The sequence below is a fragment of the Acanthochromis polyacanthus genome, chromosome 10 (genome assembly GCF_021347895.1).
Source record: "Acanthochromis polyacanthus isolate Apoly-LR-REF ecotype Palm Island chromosome 10, KAUST_Apoly_ChrSc, whole genome shotgun sequence".
NCBI classification, from domain to species: Eukaryota; Metazoa; Chordata; class Actinopteri; family Pomacentridae; genus Acanthochromis; species Acanthochromis polyacanthus.
The window spans coordinates 38,274,828-38,296,069 of NC_067122.1; the positions used below are offsets into that span (position 1 = coordinate 38,274,828).

Genomic DNA, 21,242 nt, shown 5'->3' on the forward strand with positions numbered 1-21,242 from the left:
TGAGTTCTATTACATTACAGTATTCTATCCACCGTGGTAATTGAAGATTTTCTTTTAATTAAGCCTGAAATCAATCATCAAGTTTTATTTTTTCTACTACAGCGCTCACATAAAAAAATACAATCTTTTTACTTTGTCTTGCCGAAACAAACCTGCTTTGACAATCACAAACTTTGAACTGTTCCGCTCTCCGTAGGACAGAAATTTAAGCTAATCCGTTGGAGGGGGATATTTTCTTAAACGTTCACTGCAGACGTTTTTATTTTCCGGGATGTGTGTCCAAACTATATCATCGTACAATAAGTGTCATTTACTGTAATTTTGATAACATTAACTTTCACTTTTGAGCAATAGCTTATTTTTTGTTATCCCTTGTCACCCCCGTGTTTGTGGAATGGTACAGTCCGGGAGTTGAACTATTTTGCGGGAAGCTGTTTGGACAGATAAAAGCGAAAGAGCTGTTATTTAAGCCTCCGTTGCTTCTAATAAGGCAAGAAATATCAATTATACTCTGTAAACTTTTCAAAAATCGAAACCATATCAATATGTAGACAGGGCGTTTTGTCTTATCTTGGTAAACTTACACATTTTTAAAACATTTGCCGAGCTAACGTTTCCTGCTTGTGTTGCTGTTTACAAAATATGTGAGAGAAGCAGTCTCACATGATAATAAGTAAACACGTTATTTGTCCTAAGTGTCGTCTGATAGTAATACATGCTCACCAAATAGCACAAAAAAGGTTTTTTTTTAAAGTTAGTTATGCGGTTCATCTTACTTTGAAGACCGACACCCAGAAATGTTGTTTTATTGAATGGAGTTTGGAGTGACTGTTAGCCAAGGAAGCTTAAAGGTACAACACAGATTTACAGCAGTGTCTCCTCAATGAGAGGGAATCCTCAAGAGTCCAGGATCCAGAGGGGTTTAAGATCCTCTCCGGTGGAAATCAAGTTTTTTTTAACCTCCTAAACATGTCCATATTGTGTTTTTACATGCAAGAAAACGCATCATGAGTGAAATAAGCAGTCAGTGCTATGACAGCATTTCCACTTTGAAACTGCAGTGCACCAGTGACAAAAACATGAATTCAGACTTTTCATATATAACCAAATAAATTAATCAGTTATGAGAACTTGCAAGGTCTGACTTCCTGCATCATTATTGTTTGGAATAAGTTTCTAGTTTGAACATGCTTACCAAAAGTACTCCAATATTACCCCTTGCCATTGTGTTGCGTAGTGTAGTATTACAGTGTTTGAGCAGAGGTGTAGGTGAGCTGGTGTGCTCGAGCTGCATTAAGTGAAGAGGGATGGGTGGAGAGAGAGGTAGCGACTACATAGACCTGCACATTTTAGAGGAATCAACACTGTAGAGTTACGTTTGAGCCATTTCAAGGCAGGATGGGATTATTTTCATTGAGAAAACAACCAAAAAAGTAACTTTGATACACAAAGGTGAGATTTTAGGGGTTAAATGAACAACTGGACAGGGGCTTTTATTTTTAATTTTAACTTTTGGTGGTGAAGGTGGTGGCAAATATTGAAAAATGTCTGTCCTTTTATTCGTGTAGAGTCTAAAAGGACAGAAGAGTCAATTAACTCACAGCACCAGCAGAGGAGACTCCAGTGAATTTGTCAGAGATGTATGATTAGATAAATAGGCCATCTTGTTGTCAACTGTGTGTTTTGTTTTTATAATTGCGACATGGACATGTTTTCTATGCCTTGTTGCAAAGCAGCATTGACTGACTTTAAGTTAATAATTTTATTCCTCTCTGTTGTGTTCAAATCAAGAAAATGTCATCTGTTGATCCAATGGATTCTCCTGACCTGTCTACTATAGACAAAGCGAGCTTCCTGCAGGGACTGCAGCTACATGATGGTAAGTCTTTATATTATTGTCCATGTCAGTGTCTTCCTGTCTTCACGAGTTTTTAAAATGTACTGTAGTTTAAATATGTATTTTAAATATGCCTATTGTGTATTTGCTTATTCTGCTTCTGCTTCCAGAGTTGAGCAGATTGTCAATTTTTTCTGACCAGAGAACTTTTTATTTTTATTTTGTCCAGGTAACCCTCTGCACAGCACCGCCGTGGAAGAAGATTTGAATGATGTAGAGAAAGAAGAGACAGACAAAGGAGGAGCAGGAAGAGAAGACATTCCAAAGACACTGAAGACTACGAACAAACAACAACGGGCTGCTGTGAAGAAGAAGAGGACAGAGGAGGGTGGAGAGAATGAGAAAGACGAGGAGCAGAAAAAGAAAAAGAGGAAAAGTGCTGGAGAGATGGTCAAAACCAGGTGGGTCAATATGTAATTGACGGACCTTTGAAGTCCATGGGATATATCTTGCATACATTTTTATTAAAAGTAAAAAGGATATATATGTTTTTATGTCCATTATGATCATTTCTTTACAAATTCCATAATAATTTATTATAGAAACAGTCAATTATTAATAAAAAATGACTGGATATCACTGAAATGTCAACTGAGGGGCCGTTTACATGAGGACCATCTTAACAGAAAACACAAAAGTGGCGTCTTGTCATTTCACGTTTAGACGAGCGGTTTTGAAGGAAATCTGCGTATATACGGTGACTCTATAGTGTGTGGAATTCGATTGGATATGCATGCCAGGCAGCTGGGTGGCGCTGTGATAAAACTCCGCCATGTCTACGCACATGCGTACTATCTCCCTTTTTGGATCTCTGCCGCGGTAAATGTTCATGAATGGAATCTGTACAGATTCCGTACGTTTGTTGGTACGACTCCTGTAGTGTACATAGAGCTGCCAGAGTTGCTTGAAGGTACGAAGGATGGAAATAATGACACATCTTTGTTTACGTCCTTGTACCGGCCGGTAAACCAAAGCATCGGCGCACGTATGTGACGTAATCACGTACGCGACGTGGTCAGATCTCGGCAAAGTTTTGCGTTTTGCTGTTTAGACGGAAACGTAACGGCGGAGCGTTTTCTACTTTTCCACTCTGGAGGCCGGTTTCAAATTTTTGCGTTTTCAAGCCCCCAAAACACCGTCCTCGTATAAACAATAGGGTGTTTCGTTGAAATATTTTGACATTTTTACCTGCAAGCGTCCTCGTGTAAACGGCCCCTAAGTAACAGTATGAATTTAATAACAACCACCTTCTAATTAGCTAAAAATAATAAAATGAGTTTATTCAAAGATAGTTTTGATTGTGTTCTTTTTATTAAGTTGAGATAATCATGACAGATATTTCTTTTTTGGCAGTATATCAAATTTTACATGGAAAACTACAAATTATATCTGTCTGAGAAATCACTTTCAACCAAGTTATCCATTACAAAAGCATCTCTGAAGGAAGTGTGTTCCAGATCACATGACCTGCTCTACATGATGTCATTTCCTCCTGAAAAAGAGACTGGCAAGACTCCAAGGCTTTCTGAGTTATTTACTAAAAAATAGTGTGAGTCAAGTGTGGATTTATCATGTCAACAGGTTTACCACAATATCTTTACAAATAACTTTCAAGTTTACTCAGTTGTATAGATAATATTTAGAAGAATCTTTCTGTAAAAATGTCATGTGGTGTTTGGTTACAGGCGGCCATGTTGATTTTAGGCCTGAAAACAGCAATAATGTCAACTCTGATACAAAAAGTCATCCAATTATATACTGACCCAGGTAATGACTAAGGAATGAATTTTTACGGTTACTTTCCCTACTGATGCTGCTGTTTTATGATGTGAATCTGACACATAATAATGTGACTGACGTGGTAGTATTACCTTGCATTTATCATTTCTGTTTGTTAATATCCAGATGAAACACTTCTATACTCTGTGTCAATCCAATGAAGTTCATAGTGTCTAAAGTTACTACAATGTTTTAATCTTTTTTTCTGTGATCAGACACGCAATTTTGTCAGGTATAATTTTGACAAAATTGCGTGTCTGATCACAGAAAAAGGGTAAAACATTATGCTCTGTGTCAGTCGTCTGCATCGATCTATCTGTTCTTAAATCCGTCAGTTTAATAATGTGTCTCTGTGTCTCACCAGACCAGTGAAAAATCAACAGATGAAGGACCAGAAGAGAAAGAGTGAATCAGGAAGTGGACAGCACAGCGACAACCAATTACAGGTGAGGAAGTGAATACATCAGCAATGGTTGTGTCTATAGGACAACATCATTTTGGTAATAAGGTCCTGATTATAGCACTGGAAAAAGTGTTAGTTACATATGCAGAGAAATGTGTTTTCTTCCAGGAGGAATCAGACTCTGGCAGCGTCCAGCAGGGCCGTAGGAGACTCCTGTCCTCTGATGAGGAGTTGGACAGCGACACCAGCTGGGTATGGACGAACTTAAATAGTCAGCAGCCAAAGCAGAATATAGTCTACAGTCTGATGTGTCATCTTTCCCTCACCTTTATTCAGAACCCAAGTCCTAAGAAGCCCAGGATGTATAGTTTGGGCACAACTAGAAAGCCTTCACTGAGCAGCTCCAAACCCAGAAAGTCTTCATCAGGTAAGAGGAAAGAGGCCGGTGTCACTTGTGACCTCTGGAGAAGGTAAAATATTAAGCATCACTGTTTATTACATTACAAAATACAAGCTCAGATTTGAAGGTCATGGTTAGATGAGTAAATTGATGCAGATTTAATGTCATTATAAAGCTGGAGACCGTTAGCTTATCACAAAGACTTCAAACAGCCAGCTATCGTGACTCTTATCTCCATAAGGTTGTCAGCTTATTTCAACCTGTTTCCACCACTGTGATTTAAATAAATCCTGATAATGACCTCATATAAACACCATTATAATGAGACACCTCGCATTAATGAAACACTTTCTCTAAATATTGCCAGAGCATTTTAAAATAATGTTTTATTACCATGAAATAATAAGAAACTCAATATTTTGAAATGGTATCTGAAAAGAGGAGAAATGCTCTCAAAAAACAGTAAGAAACTGTTATAGTTTAATTATTATTATTACTTGTTTCAAGACAATGCATCTTAAATATCTTGTTTAGTCAAACAATCTTGAAATTATCTTGTTTTAAACTTCGTGTCGTCCTGCGGGTCAAATAGACCCATTTTAAAGTTTAAAAATGTGGAAAAAAATATGTATTTTCACAGTAAAGCTACCACATTTTCAACATTTTTTGGGGAAATTTTTGAACATTTTTTGGTGGAAAAAAAATGTTTCTTTAAGAACATTCAGAGAAAAATCCACCAAAATCCAATTTCAATGGATTTTGTTTGATTTTTTTCTGAATGTTCTTAAAGAAAATATTAGAAATTTTACTGATAAATATGAAATTACTTTAGATATTTTTAGGATTTTTTTGGAAGATTTCATTAACTTTTTGAAAATATTTATAATTTTTTAGATTTTTTAATTTTTGTTTTTGCCAAATTTATGGATTTTTTTAAACAAAACTTTTAAGGGAAGCTTTTAAGGAATTTTCTTCCTGACGATTTTGCACATTTTTTTATAAATTTGGGGAATTTTTTGCTGAAATTTTGTTTGTTTTTTTCAGACAAGGAAACAATATTTTTTGGTGCTGTAAATAAGTTTTTTTTTCTTGTTGTGGACATTTTTTCCAGTGCAGTAAAGCAGAAGACCTTCTCCGTCGGGTAGAGACAGAAACAAGACAGACCCACCTTAAAATAATTTGGAACTTCTGATATTTTGCCCTTGAATCTCAAAATAATGAATACTACCTCAGATTTTTCCCACATCTCCAGTCTCTATGCTGAGAAGTGACCTGTCTCCTGGCTGTAGCACAGACAGACTTGTGTGTAATATTGATCTTTTCATGTATTGCTTTGCCACAAAGCTCATTTCTTTAAAGGTTGAGTTCACATTTCCTCATTATGAGTGGGAGTGTTCATAGCTTCTTTGCAAAGCGGGCCTCCTCAGGTTGTCTTGTCTTTACTGTTTCATTTTAAAGCACAAAATACCATCTATGAATCAAACCTGTCATTCTGAGTACAGTGGAAGGTTTTTAAGTGTTAGCTGGTTTCTGGAAATTTTGAGAATATTATATAGGTCAGCAGTCATTTCTTATTACAATTTGGCATTCACGAGGTCTAAAAATGTTGTCTTCTAGTCCTACTGATGTGTGAGCCATGTAAATCTACTCTTTTCACCTGAAGGCAGTGCATCAGGGGAAGCTGAAAAAGCCGACAGAGATAAACAGAAGAGGAAGAGGCATCAGGGAGGTACAGATCTGGACGTGGTGCTGGATAACTTCCTGGATTTTTGTGACCAGTACAGGTAAATCTAAACACATAATATCTCTAAGAATTCTTTAATTTAATAGTATTTTCTCATACTCTCAGTTTTTATCATTGTATTTGCAGAGATGCACTCTTTGTGTTCGTGTGTGTTTGTTTTCAGAGACACTGTGGAGTCTAAAGCAGTCAAAAAGTCCATTGATTCTTTCTCTAACAGTGTCAAGGACCAACTATTGGAAAAGGTCAGAGATTGCCAAGCAAAAGAACAGACTCTGTGTTGTAATCAGGATGTTTCAAGCTGACATTTACAGGTTTACATTTATTTTTGTTAACCAAAGAAGCTGGTTAAGTCGCCTGCCACCTTGTCATGCAGTGTGTCTGCATGTTAGTGTCTATCTGAAATTTGAACCAGTTGTTCAACCGTAAACATTTGACTGACACATACAAAAAAATTACAATAGCTCTGAAATAAGTGTGGTTACCTTGAGGAAAATGTGCATTTCTGTGAGCAATGTCTTTTATAGTTCAGAATGACAGGATTTGATTGATAATCTATAACCAAGCTGTCAGACCAAAAATGTAAAATTACATGTTTAGTGTTATCAAACTAAACAGAGATATTAATGTCAGAATTCTCATCACATGTATTTTTTTTCTAGATCTCTTCTTGTAAGGAGTTACGGGTCCTCAAAAGAGAAAATGCAAAGGTAACCATGGATGCCAGCAAGTCATGTGGCTCTAAGGATGGGAGTTCTGATTGGCTTTGGACAAGAGTGAAACATTCAAACAAACCACAGCACAGATGCTATTGATGAATCCTGGTGATCCCTTGATTTTCATTCTTGTGCCACAGTAATAAATGTCTCAACAGCTCTTGGAAAGACAAGCTTCAGTGTACCGCCGGCGGTACACCTACTAATTTGCATAGGAATTTCAAGAATGTCCGACGGCTGCAGACGCGCTTATACAAACACTATACGCCGATGGAAAGCTTAGATTCTCATGAATCCGCCGGTATAAACCACTTTCAGATGCGATTACCACAGCGGGTGAGAAAAACACATTTGTCCGACAAAAACGAATATTCATCCATCCGTTCTCTATACACGGCTTCAACGCACACAGCGTGACTCACATTTCCGGGTTCATTATTACACACAGAAAAAAAGATTCCACAAAAAACGGCCATAATCCAACCTTTTACATCCAGATGACACAAGCCAGTAAACTATTTTGTCCAAAACATGTCCTGAAGTCGGTATAAAATCCCCGAATCGGTCGTTTTCAAGGAAATGCACCTCGCGATGCCCGTCCAATATTCCCCGTATTTTTCGTAATTTTTTTAATTTAAAAATAGAATATTAGCGATTTTTTTGTACTGAAAACGGCTGGAATTGACTGCAGCTTAAAGGGTTAAGGTTTAGCGCAAAAAAGTATGAATTTCTTCTGACTTCACCACTAGCCACAGCTGTACTTAGTGATTAAAGTTAATTAACAAATAAAAGTGAGCTAAAAGGCTAAACTACGACTAGAGCACAGATATATGAGGATCAGTGTGTGCTGTCCAATATGCGCCAATGTGAAAGCTTTTTTTAACAGAAGGTATTGCAGAAAAAGATGCTTGGAGTGACTTAGAAGTGGTGTTGTATAATTTGCCCAACAGAGCAGCACATGTAGCAGAGCATGTATCATAGCTGAGCAGACAGTGGTGCGGAGTAAAGTGGTGTCTTCATAGTGAGTCATTGCCTTGTTTGTGAAATACAATCCTGGAAAGTTGTTTACTACATTTCAGCATTGACCCTATGATTTACCCTTTTCAGTATAACTAACATTATAAGTCAGTTTGATCAGCTGATATCGGATTGTTTTTGTTCCTTAAGTAGTGTCATTAGCATTAGCTCGATCTACAACATGTAACATGGAAGCATACAGTAGCTGGTAAACATCACCATGCTAGCATTTAGCTAAATGCAGAAACCTCCAGTTCCTGGAAAGCCTCACAGAGCAGCTGGTTTAGCTGTAGATTCTTAGTCTTGTTTTAAATATTGTTGATGTCAGCGCTGATGATTTGTTGTGTTCATTGTTTTGTGTGTCTGTGTGAATCAGGTGGGTTCTGCGATTCGTACAAAAACACAGAAACTACTGCACGCCAAGCATGAGCTGATGAGGTGAGAAGCAACACAGACACAAGTTATCTTCTATCTTGAAAAACAAGGGATGTCTGATAGTATTGGCCCTCCGATATTGGCATAAAAATGTAATATCGGTCAGTGTCGTCATGGGTTTTTGCGTATCATGAAAACCGATAAAAGAATGCCTGGATTTTGCCGACATTTATTGGACTCATAGAGGGAGGGAGAGAGAGAGTGTGAGCTGTTGTTTGAGACAATTTTTTTTTAAAAAAGGCATAGATATGGCATTTTTTTCATAACTTAAGTTGAAGTAGTTTTCTTATTTTGCACAGACAATGTTTACATTTGGAAAGCCTTGTTGCATTTGAGAATGCAGCACAAAAAAATCAGGCATGATGTGTTAATTCCACAACAGGAGATATGTGATGTTACCTAAAAGTAGTTAAATAGCCCGCTTATATCAGCATTAGTATTGGTATCATTTGATACTGGAATCAGAAATTGAGAGTTGGACAATATTGGAATATCAGTTATCGGCAAAAAAAACAATATCAGACATCCCTAACAAACACAGATTATTAGTAGTGTTTACTGTCTATAAATTAAAAGAATGCATTGTAAATAATCAAAACATCCCTGATGCTCTCAGCTAAATGTACTATTTACACAACAGTCTGTCTGTTAAACTGTTCAGACTATCACAGCATAAATAAGAGTAAAACTTTCTCTTTTTTGACATTGTACATATGATAATAGACACCTTCTACATTGTGTGTGTGTGTTTGGTCAACAGGGCAGAGAGGCAGGTGTTTTTGCTGCAGAAGGAGAAAGCTGAACTTGAACTCAGACTGGCTGATCTGAGACGAGGCCGTGCCTTCCTCCATGACATCAGAGAACTCAACAGACAGTATCTAGAACACCGACGCAAACACCCCAGACAGAAAGAGACGGTACAAACACACTGAACTGATGTGACTGTCCACTTCAGAAATACATGACGGATTGAATACTCTTTGACTATTTGTGCATTTTGGTCTCAGGTTACAGTTTCAGAAGTACACACTGCCTTTGTCTTCCTAGTGTTTTAGTGAAAATGAATCCTTCTTTGCATGTTAAATTTAACTTAAACCCTCGTGCTAACATACCTTTGTCTTTTTTCCAGTACGGTGCGTCCAGCTTACCGGCTCTGCTGTTGGAGGCGAAACTTATGCATGCAGCAGAGGGAGACAGAGGAGTCAACAACGGACCGAATTCAAGACAGAAGCGAAACACAACTGAGAAATAATGTGGGATGATGTGTATCCCACACACAAACATGTATAAACTTTAAACCTCTTCTAGAATAAATATTATCAACAGCATTAAAGCTGCTGTGAAAAATAAGCTGGAAGCTTTGCTTGTTGGGGATTGGGTTTTGTACACCATAACTGTAAGATACACATCATTTTTAGGTTAATGCAACATAATATGTATATAAAAATAAACTAAATATACCAGCATGTTTTCTTTTTGTATGTTTTGTAAGTGGGTCAGGGAGAATGAATATCAATATTTTCAGTCAAGAGCAAGACTTTTGTGCAGCTTCCACGCTTGAGCCACGACATTAAAACCACCTGCTGGATGCGGTGTGAGTCGCAAAAACACACCTGATATGAAGGACACAGGATAAGTGGTGTCCTTGCAGTAGTTCTTTTGGATCCTGTGGGTTGTGAGGTGCATCCCATCATGTATGCTTGAGAAAACTCAGTCATCACTTTGGACTTTTGGTTGTGTTCCTCAAGCTTTTTCTCAGCTACGAGTGCCATTTTCGGTGGGTGATGTGTCAAAGTAACATCCACATGAATGCAAGGACCCATAATCTCCTACTAGAACATTCGGATAATCAATTCAGTTCACTGCAAGTAGCTTAAATGTGGCTCATTTGTCTATAAAGTGGTCATTTTCACTAATATGTGTTCATATTATGCATTTAATTCTAACAGACAGTTATCTAAACCAATCAACGTCAGCCTTCTCTGAAGGTGCTTTTGGCAGTTGGAACTTTGTCCCGCCCACTCGGGAATAGCGTTCCTGATTGGCTGAAAGTTCCAGGCTTGTTCTTTGAACGTTGTGACATTTCCTTGTAATATTCAGGCAGGAGACCTGTTGACACCTGTTTCTGCGACCGTCTTATCGAAAGGTAGGTCTGCTGTGGTTCGCAGAAATATGTAAAATGGTGCTAATTACACTTGTGAGTTCAGTGTAGCCTTTTGTGTTTGTTAGTTTACACCGGGCAGGTAAAGTTGGTTTTAATTCGCTACTCTTGTACGTTAGCTTACAGAGCTGGATAAATACAACTTCTGGTTTAAATATGACTTTAATCGGTGTTTAAAACTTACTGAAGGTTGTCAGAACGTCTTGTCTTGTTTTTTTTTTACGACAGATATGATTAATTAAAGATGTTATATACTCGTATTCTGGTGACTTCTAGCTAAAATATTCCTGTGTAACTTTAGCTAGCCCTTTAATGCGGTTAGCTCATGCTGCTTCCTGGAGTTTTCACAACAGTTTTCCACAGAAAATAGCATTTATGAGGGTTAGATCCTAATAAGTAATACGTTGTTAACCGATTTTCCAGTTGACACATAAATAGAGAGTCATTATCAGGAAATTGTTGGAATCATTTTCGTTTTCATTATGATCTAACATGGGTTAAAGTACTGCGTGTTCCGAAGTATCAGCCACAAAGGACTTGTTAGTTTTCTTTGCACATATTTAGATATTTGATATGACACAGAACATAAAAGATATCATGGGTGTAGCTTTTGTTTGAACACATCAAATTGGTGTTTTTGAATGCCAGGTAATACATTTCCTGGTGGCTGGTGAGTTTCTGCTTTCTGTGCTAGCAGCTGTATTCCTGCATCCTCTGCATCTTTTGTGTTTTAATTAGGGGGAGAACAGCATGTGTGTTAAATATTGAGGGGGATGTATGACTTGTAAATCTGCTGAAATCAACCTTAATCCATCTATGGCCTTAATCATGCAAAACTCAATAAATCTGAGTAGTGATCAGGTGCAAAAAACCACAGGACGTGCAGGTGTAGTTGTTGTGGTCTTTTATTTGGTACACAGACAGTGTGGCAAAGTGGTTTTGGCGGTGAAGTTGAGTTTAAATACTTCCGTAACTTGGCATCTCTGTGTCAGATTACCCAGTTAGACCTGCTTCATTGGTTACATATCAGCTATTAAATTAACAATCAACTATTCTGATAATAAAATTTTCAGTCTGAGTAATTGTTTTAAATGATTATGATCTGAATTAGGTACAATTTTTTTTTTTAATCTTTGGGGTAGTGGAGACTATATTTTTGTGTTTGGAAATACATGCAAGGACAAATAGGGTGAAAAAAACAGGTATCTGTATGGATAGATATATAGTAATAGTAAAAATAACGTCATTGGGTTTTGTAAAGGAGAAAGCTAACAGGGTCCCCCCTTTTTCCTCCTTTTCCTTGTATTTACTTTTCTTATTTTTGTCTGATTTCTACTTCATCTCTTTTCCATTCATGTCTGCAGGAGAATGGCTGATGCCGGTGGTGATAATAATGACGTGCAGAGTGGCGAGGACTCCGTGGACGCCAGACGATTCTTCTCCAAAAAGTAACTACAGTGCACTGCTCACTATCTGGCTGTCCATATCTTATGAACTTAAACCTCCATGGTCAGCCACAGCATGAAAACAGTTGTCAGGTGGAGGAAATAACAGGGATTATCTTATCATAATGACACATGGGATGGGGGGGGATACAAGGCAACAAGTTAACATCCAGTTTTTACAGGTAATGTAATAGAAAACCTAAGGATTTGGTGTTACTAGTATGCAGTGGTTAGTAGCAACCAGAAGTCTGAGGAAGGAACTGGAGACGATTCTCACAAGAGCTACTTTAAGACAAATAGCAGAAAATGCTGCTGTGATAGAAAGATGTTGGAAAACACAGTGCATCAAATCCTGTTGTTTCCACTTCATATGGATGGCCTGGTGTGTGTTTGTTGTTTTTCTGGGGAAAGATGGCAGCAGTGGAGCAATGCTTGAAGTGTCACCACTTGAGAAATAATGCAACTAGACTCCTAAAATTCTGCAGGCTCCTTGATAAGTACATGTACTCTTCAGTGGTACAACCATATAGAGCAATACAAACCAGTTATGTGATGATGTGGATTTGGTCAAAGCATTTCTGTTGAAATCTGAAGCACTAAGAGTTGGAAAACCATGATTTTTCTTGCATCCCAGTAGCAATTTTATGTAACTTTTCCGTGTGGGAATACTTTCATAGTGGTCTCACCTTTCATCCCTGCTCAATGATTGTCCTACTATTGGACATGAATGCAAAAAATCTAGTTTTAATACCTTTTTTTCCCCATAAAGTAGGGCTCTGTCACCATGCTCTATATTTTTTTCAATCTAAGGGATAAAAACTCAAAAACTCAGCCTCTTAGGGTGAAAAATAAAGGTTTTATAGTTGGTGGATGATCAGAGTAGACAGAAACATTGAAGTGTATTTATTTATTTAACCAAATTTACACCATCATAAAACCGTTTTTCATTCTTCTATCAAAGCAGGGTTGTAGCCAGGGTTGGAGGCCATATGTACATAAGAATGAGCCTGCCAGGTTCAACACTCTGGCTACATTATTTCTCAAACTATGGTACTTCAAACACTCCTACACAAATTCCCACGAAAAATATGATGCAGAAATCAACATGATCCCAACCCACCTTAAGACACCTGTGACCAAAAATGTCACTCGTTTTACTTACTAATATAGATATGCACCAAAAAAAAAACAAATCAGACAAATATGAGATGGTCAGGTGTGAATGTATTTTTTAATTTGTTGAATTGAGGTGGAATGACCCACGCAGCAATGATCTAAACACTGTTGCAGACCGTGAACTCCCTTCATGGCAGCAGTATTCCTTGGTGGTCTCTTAAAGCAGGATAATTCTTCCTGCTGCACTGCAACAAACGTTCAGGAACACAATGAAATTCCTCCAAATTCCCCAGATCTCAGTCCAATTGGATGTCTGTGTGATGTTCTAGAAAGCCTCGCAGCTCCCAGCACTTAGAGGATCTGCTGCTAACATGTTGGTTACCACAGGACACCTCCAAACAACACAAGGGAAAATCTACCACCTTCTGTGACTCAGTATCCATACGAGATGATGCAACAATCATTACAACATCTGTGGGAGATGAGCAGTCAGAAACAGACCTTCAGCTTCAGTCACCATGAAGCTTTAGAAGTCTCTCTTTAAGTGTGTTGGTGCTGAACAGGTTTGTCAGGTTTTCATTACAATCTGTTCACATGTTTTTGTGTGTGCCACTTTCCAGGCGCGATGCAGCAAATGGTAGAACTCCGGAGGAAACGGACTCAGCCCCTCCCACCAAGAGCAGCAGCAGCACAGCTGGTTCTGACCCGTACCGCTACAACATGAACTACCCCAGCATCGGAATCTGTTTGATCATCAACAACAAGAACTTCCACAAAAGCACCGGTAAGTGCACCCGTCCGGTGATTCGTCTGAGTTCATGCTCACACCTGTTGGCTTGGTCTCATGGGCAGCTGAACAGATTGTGCTGTTGTCACACAGTATATTCCCAGATAAGTTCAGTCAGTCACAAAGCACTTACAGAGCCACCTACTGGCACTTGGGCATTTTTGCAGTTTCAGCAAACTTTGCAAAACTGATAGCCTAGCCGCGCTAGACAACCCACGGCAATGAATTTAATTCTCTGCCAGGGAGGGTCTAGTTACCCTCCATAAGGCTCGAGGCTGGATTCTCCTAAAACTGGCCGGACCAATCACCATGAAGTGTAGAGTCAGAAGGAGGGCGTAACGAAGTGACGACAGAGGCGCGACGATTCTGATAGAAACAACCAGCGCACAATAAACAGTTATCTTTCGACTTGGCTTTGGCCACAGCCCTTAAAGATTTGAAGCTAAAATTCAACTTGAAAGATAAACAAAGGACGGCACTGAAGTGTTTCATTGAGAAGAAAGACGTATTTGGACTTATGCCGACGGGATATGGCAAATCCTTAATATACCAGTTGGCTCCGCGGCTCCACTGGTTGGGAAGCTAATGGGACTTAGCCACAATCCGCCGGTGCTCTCGGAACCACGTCAGCCTATTCGTTGCGTTGATTGGTTGTATACCTACCCAATTGCTGCAGAGGGATTTGATAGACAACCTTTTAGCCCGCCTCCCTCCCTGTCGAGCTTCCCTAGACCCTTGTGCCGTCAGAAACATGGGTGTAGCGTGGCTAGGCTACAAAACGGACCAATTTCCACTGCAGTTGTTAATGTGTGCACAGGTGTGTTAAAGTCCTACTTTTACTGTTTTGCATGTTAAGTGACACCCAGCTGGAGAGCGGGTGTGTTCATGTCAGCGTGACTGACGATTTTGTGGAAAGACTGAGATGTAAGACATACTGACAAGTAATGATTTGGATAATGTTTGAATTCCATTTATCAGATATGGTTCAATGAATTGAATTGAATTTTATTTATATAGCGCCAATTACAGGTCAAATTGTCTCAAGACGCTTTACAGAACCCATATGCCTGACCCACCAGAGCAAGCTCTAAGGCAACAGTGGCAAGAAAAAGAGAAAGAAACCTTAAGTAGAACCCAGTTTATACCCCATCTGCTGCTGGCCGGTGAGTTGAGAGGGACAGAAGAGGTAGAGGGGGTAGAGGGGGTGGAGGGGAGGAGAGCTGGCTATGCAGAAAACATGCTGGGATACATGCATGATCAGAGTAACATAATGATACATACGAGTACAAGCCAACATGTAAACTGGTTCATAGTTTACTGTTATGGTGTATGGCTCTGGTATTAAATACACTCCATATATAGCTGGTAGTAAAATTCAAACAGTGTGTAGATGAGCAACTATAGTGAGGGCGATGCAGAGTAGACTGGTGGAAATGGACAGCTGTTCATGGTTCATTGTCTGACTATTACTAGGACACTTAAGTAGAACAGAGCCACCAGTAATTATATTAGCAGCTGTTTTTCTCCTACAAGTCAAAATGCTGTGAAAGAGGTCTATCAGATGTATAAATGCTTTCCAGATTTTTCAATCAAACTTGCATGGGCAGAAACATTTAATTAATTGCTCAAGTCCAATGTACAAAAACTTGATTTTCCCTTTTGCAGCAGTGGGGTGAAGTCATGTTAATACAGTTACATAAACACATAAACCCTAAAGGCTTGTTAACAGTGTTTCCTGCGACTACAAAAATAAAAGCCCAGTATTACAAAATGTTAGAAGCAGTAGTTTAGAGCAGTGGTTCCCAACCTGGGAGCCAGAGATCAGAGTTAGGACGCACAGCTTTGTCTGCTCTGAGGCCGTGAGGCTATAAGAATTAGATGTCCGCATTCTGGATAAAATCAGAGTAACACAAATAAATCAAGAGTTACCTTAAATTTGGTTTTATTGAAGGACAGGACAGAGTTGTTTTATTTGTGGTATGTGTGCTCCAAGTCAGACAGGTTGGGAACCACTGGTTTAGAGCATTCACTGTCTGTTCCGTCAACTGTATTGTAAATGCTGACATTTCTTTTTGTGCTGCATCCTGTGTGTTTGTGTGTCTCTCCAGGCATGAATGATCGTAGTGGGACAGATGTTGACGCTGCTTGTGTTGCCAAGACCTTTACTTCTCTGGGTTATCAGGTCAGAGTGACCAATGACCAGACTGTGTCTCAGATGAAAAAGCTGATGTCACTTGGTAAGAGAGATTTTCACTCATTCAGTGTTGCTGCTGTGTGAAAGGAAAAGTATCTCCATCCTGCTACTCTGTCATGAATGACCTGGTTACACTGAATATTAACACTTGGGTTAACATTTAATTAAACTGCCCAGTACTGATGCTTTTTTATCAGTCATCATGTTATGTTTGTTGCATTTATTTAGACTGCATTAATGCAGCAGCACAAACTGGTCAACAAACAGTTTAATACATTTTACAGATGTTTTCAGGACTCTGTTAAATAGTTATCTATACCACACCCATGGCAAATCCTTTTAATATTTATTAGCTGAGTTTGGCTGTCCAGAATTAACAGTACAGATATCTATAACGTGAAAACAACAGAGATCTCTGTCTTTCAGTGTGGAGTCGTCAAAACAAGAGGTGCAGAAACCTAGAAAAAGCTAAGCGTCACTATGACTGGTCAGAGCTGTTGTGTAGAACACTTCCCATTAAATAATAAGCCGGATAAAGCACCTGACAGCATAAGTGATGGCAGCTGCTGTGGTAAAGAAGCTACCATAAAATTTAAAAAAAAGCTCATCAGTGAGTAGTCTATGGAGAACGAGAGCTTTGTTCATCACAGACCATCTAGAACTTCAACCTCAGGTGGCTCAGACATGGAGCTAAAGCAGCTTTTCTAGTGCAGTTACAGCTGCAGTGACATAGGAGGTTTGAAAAGTATTCTACCTCCGCCTCCCACTGGTCATAGCTTCTGATGTTACCACAGATATCTGCATCATCATGTCATATTTCAAAGTCGCTCCATTTTGACTTGGCAGAATTCTAGCTCAAGATATTCACAACATTATTTTGACCAGTTCAGACTTAATTCAAGCTGTCTAAAAAGGATGATGCTGATATCCTGAATGGATGGGAAATAAAGCTATCATGAACTAGAATTCTGACTGTTAGGACTAAACTGTAGAGACCTGAAACTGTGAATTTGAACTAAGAATTCAGCTGTAAATACTCCACCAAGGAACAGCTGAGTTATGTGACGATCAGCATACGTTTGTTGTCTGTCTGTTCGCAACATTACTCAAAAACAGATTTGGATGAAATTTTCAGGGAAAGTCAAAAATGACACCTTTTATTAGATTTTGGCAGTGATGCAGCTTATAGTCTGGATCCACAGATTTGTTACAGATTTCTGTATCATTGTGAGATAGCAGCACAACATCACTGTAACCATGACAACCAGTGAACACTACATCAGCTGCGTGCTCATGATCACATGACTGTGATCCTGCTAGAAATCCACTGTGGACTTATCAGGACTTATCCATTGGAAATGATACAAGGAATAATTAAATTGTGGGGGTGTTTCTGAGTCCCATCAATTCCCGCCGCCCGCTACATATTTAGGTCATACGGTTCACATAACACACGCCTGTGCTCAGCATGAGGTCATTTTGTTTGTGGGTTCATCTATATTAAATGGACACATTCTATGGTGCCATGTTTTGTGCCACAATTTTTTATGTTTTTTTTAAGATTTCAGCCGTCAAATGATACGACTGAGCAGCCTTGGAGGAGTACTACTCTCTGAGTGCTTTTATTGTTCACTTTATGGATATCTACAGCTGTATTCTTGATATCTGTCATGGGAGCTCCCACACACATGAATGATAAGTGATGTCATTTGTGCTAGGAAAGCTATTAAATGTTACGATGTGAGAGATTTGTGTCTCTAATGCTTCTGCTAACATATTAAGCACCGTATTTAAGACACTATTCTGCCCAACAGCTGAAACAGGGAGTTAAAAATATAACTTAACTTCATCTTGTTCACTCTGTGTTCTTGTGTCTCCAGTGTCTGAGGAGGACCACAGTCAGAAGGCATCATTTGTCTGCGTGCTGCTCAGCCATGGAGATGAGGGAGTGATTTATGGCACCGACGGCTGTGAAAAGTTGGACACTATGATAAAGTACTTTAAAGGAAATCGCTGTAGGACTCTGGTGGGGAAACCAAAGCTCTTCTTTATACAGGTCAGTTAATACACACCAACATGGCATTCCTCACCATGGGTGCTTCAGTGAAAATACTTTATTGTACGGTTTCTATTTTGCTTTAAGTTCTCTGAATAATTCTTGCCAATATTTTGTTGCACATTTTTTAACCTCGATTAAAACAAACAACGTGTATTTTCAAGCTTGTGACATGCGTTGCATTTTTTTTCTTTTCAAACCAATGAATGAAATCTTAGTGATAAAAGTACAAGCTTTAAACTATGTACTACTACACGACTATCCTCTCACAGTTCGTATATGTAAATCTGCATGTCCTGCTCTTAAGGCGTGTCGTGGTAGCACCCTGGATGATGGAGCGTTTCTTGAGACCGACAGCGTCCCAGAGCAAACATCAGAGAAGATTCCTGTGGAGGCAGACTGCTTGTATGCCTACTCTGCCGCTCCAGGTAACCAGTAATAACAGTCTTAGTAAAACAGTTTCTGTCCAGTTAACCCTCTGTTATGTTTTTTAGTCACTGTGGGCTGATTTTCGTTGCAGCATTTCAACTAGAGACAACACAAAAATGTTTTATGGGAGTACAGCAAAGTTATAATGCCAAACGTAATTTTAAAAATTTAAGTCTGTGATTACTTATTTTCCGGAAAGTGCCCAACCTGTTACCAGTACCGAAAAATACATATTATAGATGTTTAACATTTGTTTCCATACTTGTGTAGTTTTTCTTTTGTGCAAACACAACCTGCAGTTCAGTCACAAAGTCCCAGAAAAAATAAGCATTTTTGCAATAAAATGCATTTATTTCTGGCATTTATTTGCCAGAAATAAATGTTTTATTTCTTTGAATTTGTTTAAAGAGTTGCCGTTTTTAATGAATTTAAAAATGGCAAATTTTTAAATGAGATGTGCAGAATAAAGAGAATAATAATCATATTTTCTCTGTTTTTGGCCTAGATTTGGTTGTTTTTATTGATGAAACCAAAAGTCACACATGATTAGGATTAGGACCATCACAAAGTAAAACATTTGTACATTTTTTCTGTTTATATAGTGTTATGCTGTGATTAATGGTCTCATTATGGTGATTTTTTTGTTTTTATTTATTTATTTTAAACAATACAATGTTTTTCAAGCCTGCAAATGGGTTTAAGGTTGAGAGGAATAATATCAGTGGCTTTTTTTCCAACTTGTTGTGTCTTTTCTCAGATTCTAAGAGTCATTTTTAACTTTCAATTGTCCTACAGGCTACTACTCATGGAGAAACACCAGCAACGGCTCCTGGTTCATTCAGTCGCTGTGTGAAGTTTTGCAGGAGTTCAGTGGAAAGCTGGAGCTGATGCAGCTCATGACCCGAGTCAACCGCAAGGTGGCGCTGAACTTTGAGTCTGCTTCCAACATACCTGGATTCAGTGGCAAGAAGCAAATCCCCTGCATTGTCTCAATGTTGACCAAAGAGTTTTACTTCATGTTAGATAAAGATTAGTCCACTTTTATCTACGTGTGGGAAGCTGAGTCAGAAGTTGGTGTGCTGGTGATGCCAGTTTTTCCTGATTTCTGTTCTCTGGTCACATGCTAAAGTCTTAAACTGCATGCTTGATACACAGCAGGATAGCGCTCATTTTAACATGACCATAAGGAGCACTAATTCCGTCAGTATTAGGATAAAAGGGAACAGATCAGTGAGCGTACTGTCTGTTATTTTATGATTTCAATGGTGGGTTTTTCAGGGAAACTTTTGGTCTGACTTTTCATGATGTGTTACAGAAAACACACAAAGAGTTGTTGGGACATTTTCAGGGATGCCTTTTTACACTGCTTCACTCATAATAATGTAACTTCTAGGTTTTAGTAGGTAAATATGTACTGTACATTTACGGATCAAACAATGATTATAACACTCAACACTGGTCTAGTGTTTACTAGTTTTTGAATGCAATAAATGCACAAAGTATACTGGAGGTATAAGAAATAAATAATTCATTAAAACCATTTTATCTGTATAAGTGTATATTCTGTGATGTGTGTGTGCTGGGTGTGCTTCTCCTGCTCTGGTGGTTTATGATTAGCCTATTGATTTGTTAGCAGTCAGATTAGATCTAAGTCATAGACTGTATAATAAAGATTTTATTATACAATCTATGATCTAAGTGAACTACAGTTTGCCATTTGCACATTTAATTGTGTTCAAAATCCTGAGTTTGATTGGTGTATTAATTAAAAAGTCAACTGGAGTGTGTGATTGAATGCATCTAAACACACACACACAGAGGCAGGTCTATAAATATTTGAACACTGACACAATTTTCACCATTCCATCACTGTACACCATCACAGTGGATTTTAAATGAAACAGTGAAGATGTGCTTTAAGTGAAGGCCGGTGTAGGAAATATGACACATTTTATACACTCACTGGTCACTTTATTCGGTACACCTTGCTAGTAAAAGGTTGGACTTCATTTTGCCTTCAGAACTGCCTCAGTTCTTCATAGCACGCTTTTAACAAGGTGTTGGAAACATTCCTCAGAGATTTTGGTCCATATTGACATGACGGCATCACACGGTTGATGCAGATTTGTCGGCTACAGATCCAGGATGCCAATCTCCTGTTTCACCACATTGTAAAGGTTCTATTGGATTGAGATCTGGTGACTGTGGAGACTGTTGGAGTACAGAGAACTTATTGTCATGTTCAACAAACCAGTTTGAGATGATTTGAGCTTTGTGACATGGAGCATTATCCTGTTGGAAGTAGCATCAGAAGGTGGTCCACTGTGGTCATAAAGGGATGGACATGGTTAGCAGCAATGCTCAGGTAGGCTGTGACATTTAAAAGATGCTCAGTTGGTACTAAGAGGCCCAAAGTGTGACAATAAAATATGTCCCACACCATCACACCACCAGCAGCAGCCTGAATCATAGATACATGGCAGGATGGATCCATGCTTTCATGTTTACACCAAATTCTCACCCTATCATCTGAATGTTGCAGCTGAAATAGAAACTCATCAGACCAGGTAATGTTTTTCCAGTCTTCTGTTGTCCAATTTTAGTGAGTCTGTGTGAATTGTAGCCTCAGTTTCCTGTTCTTAGCTGATAGAAGTGACACCTGGTGT

The 21,242-nt window shown here is 38.7% G+C and overlaps 2 protein-coding genes across 2 annotated transcripts; both read left to right on the plus strand.

Annotated features, from left to right (window-relative positions):
• The first annotated feature begins 377 nt into the window (after window positions 1–377).
• On the plus strand, window positions 378–9,854 carry cenpu (centromere protein U). The gene is made up of 12 exons (XM_022212803.2): window positions 378–490; window positions 1,792–1,879; window positions 2,067–2,298; window positions 4,041–4,122; window positions 4,248–4,331; window positions 4,416–4,506; window positions 6,143–6,263; window positions 6,387–6,465; window positions 6,883–6,930; window positions 8,330–8,391; window positions 9,149–9,305; window positions 9,518–9,854. The coding sequence occupies exons 2-12, from the start codon at window positions 1,795–1,797 to the stop codon at window positions 9,638–9,640; spliced, it is 1,164 nt and encodes a 387-aa protein (XP_022068495.1). The 5' UTR covers window positions 378–490; window positions 1,792–1,794; the 3' UTR covers window positions 9,641–9,854.
• A 567-nt stretch (window positions 9,855–10,421) lies between these two features.
• casp3b (caspase 3, apoptosis-related cysteine peptidase b) lies at window positions 10,422–20,116 on the plus strand. The gene is made up of 7 exons (XM_022212802.2): window positions 10,422–10,534; window positions 11,914–11,997; window positions 13,731–13,894; window positions 16,006–16,134; window positions 17,972–18,147; window positions 18,455–18,575; window positions 19,372–20,116. Exons 2-7 carry the CDS (start codon window positions 11,918–11,920, stop codon window positions 19,608–19,610), a joined length of 909 nt encoding a protein of 302 aa, XP_022068494.1. The 5' UTR covers window positions 10,422–10,534; window positions 11,914–11,917; the 3' UTR covers window positions 19,611–20,116.
• Window positions 20,117–21,242: the final 1,126 nt, after the last annotated feature.

What these genes read in the sequence shown, in the direction of transcription:
- cenpu (XM_022212803.2), top strand. Translation starts at nt 1,795, where the DNA reads ATGTCATCTGTTGATCCAATGGATTCTCCTGACCTGTCTACTATAGAC. An exon ending in ACCCAGAAAGTCTTCATCAG is followed by an intron (nt 4,507 to 6,142) that starts GTAAGAGGAAAG and finishes TTTCACCTGAAG; the next exon opens with GCAGTGCATCAGGGGAAGCT. An exon ending in GCCAAGCATGAGCTGATGAG is followed by an intron (nt 8,392 to 9,148) that starts GTGAGAAGCAAC and finishes TTTGGTCAACAG; the next exon opens with GGCAGAGAGGCAGGTGTTTT.
- casp3b (XM_022212802.2), top strand. Translation starts at nt 11,918, where the DNA reads ATGGCTGATGCCGGTGGTGATAATAATGACGTGCAGAGTGGCGAGGAC. An exon ending in GAACTTCCACAAAAGCACCG is followed by an intron (nt 13,895 to 16,005) that starts GTAAGTGCACCC and finishes GTGTCTCTCCAG; the next exon opens with GCATGAATGATCGTAGTGGG. An exon ending in GAAAAAGCTGATGTCACTTG is followed by an intron (nt 16,135 to 17,971) that starts GTAAGAGAGATT and finishes TTGTGTCTCCAG; the next exon opens with TGTCTGAGGAGGACCACAGT.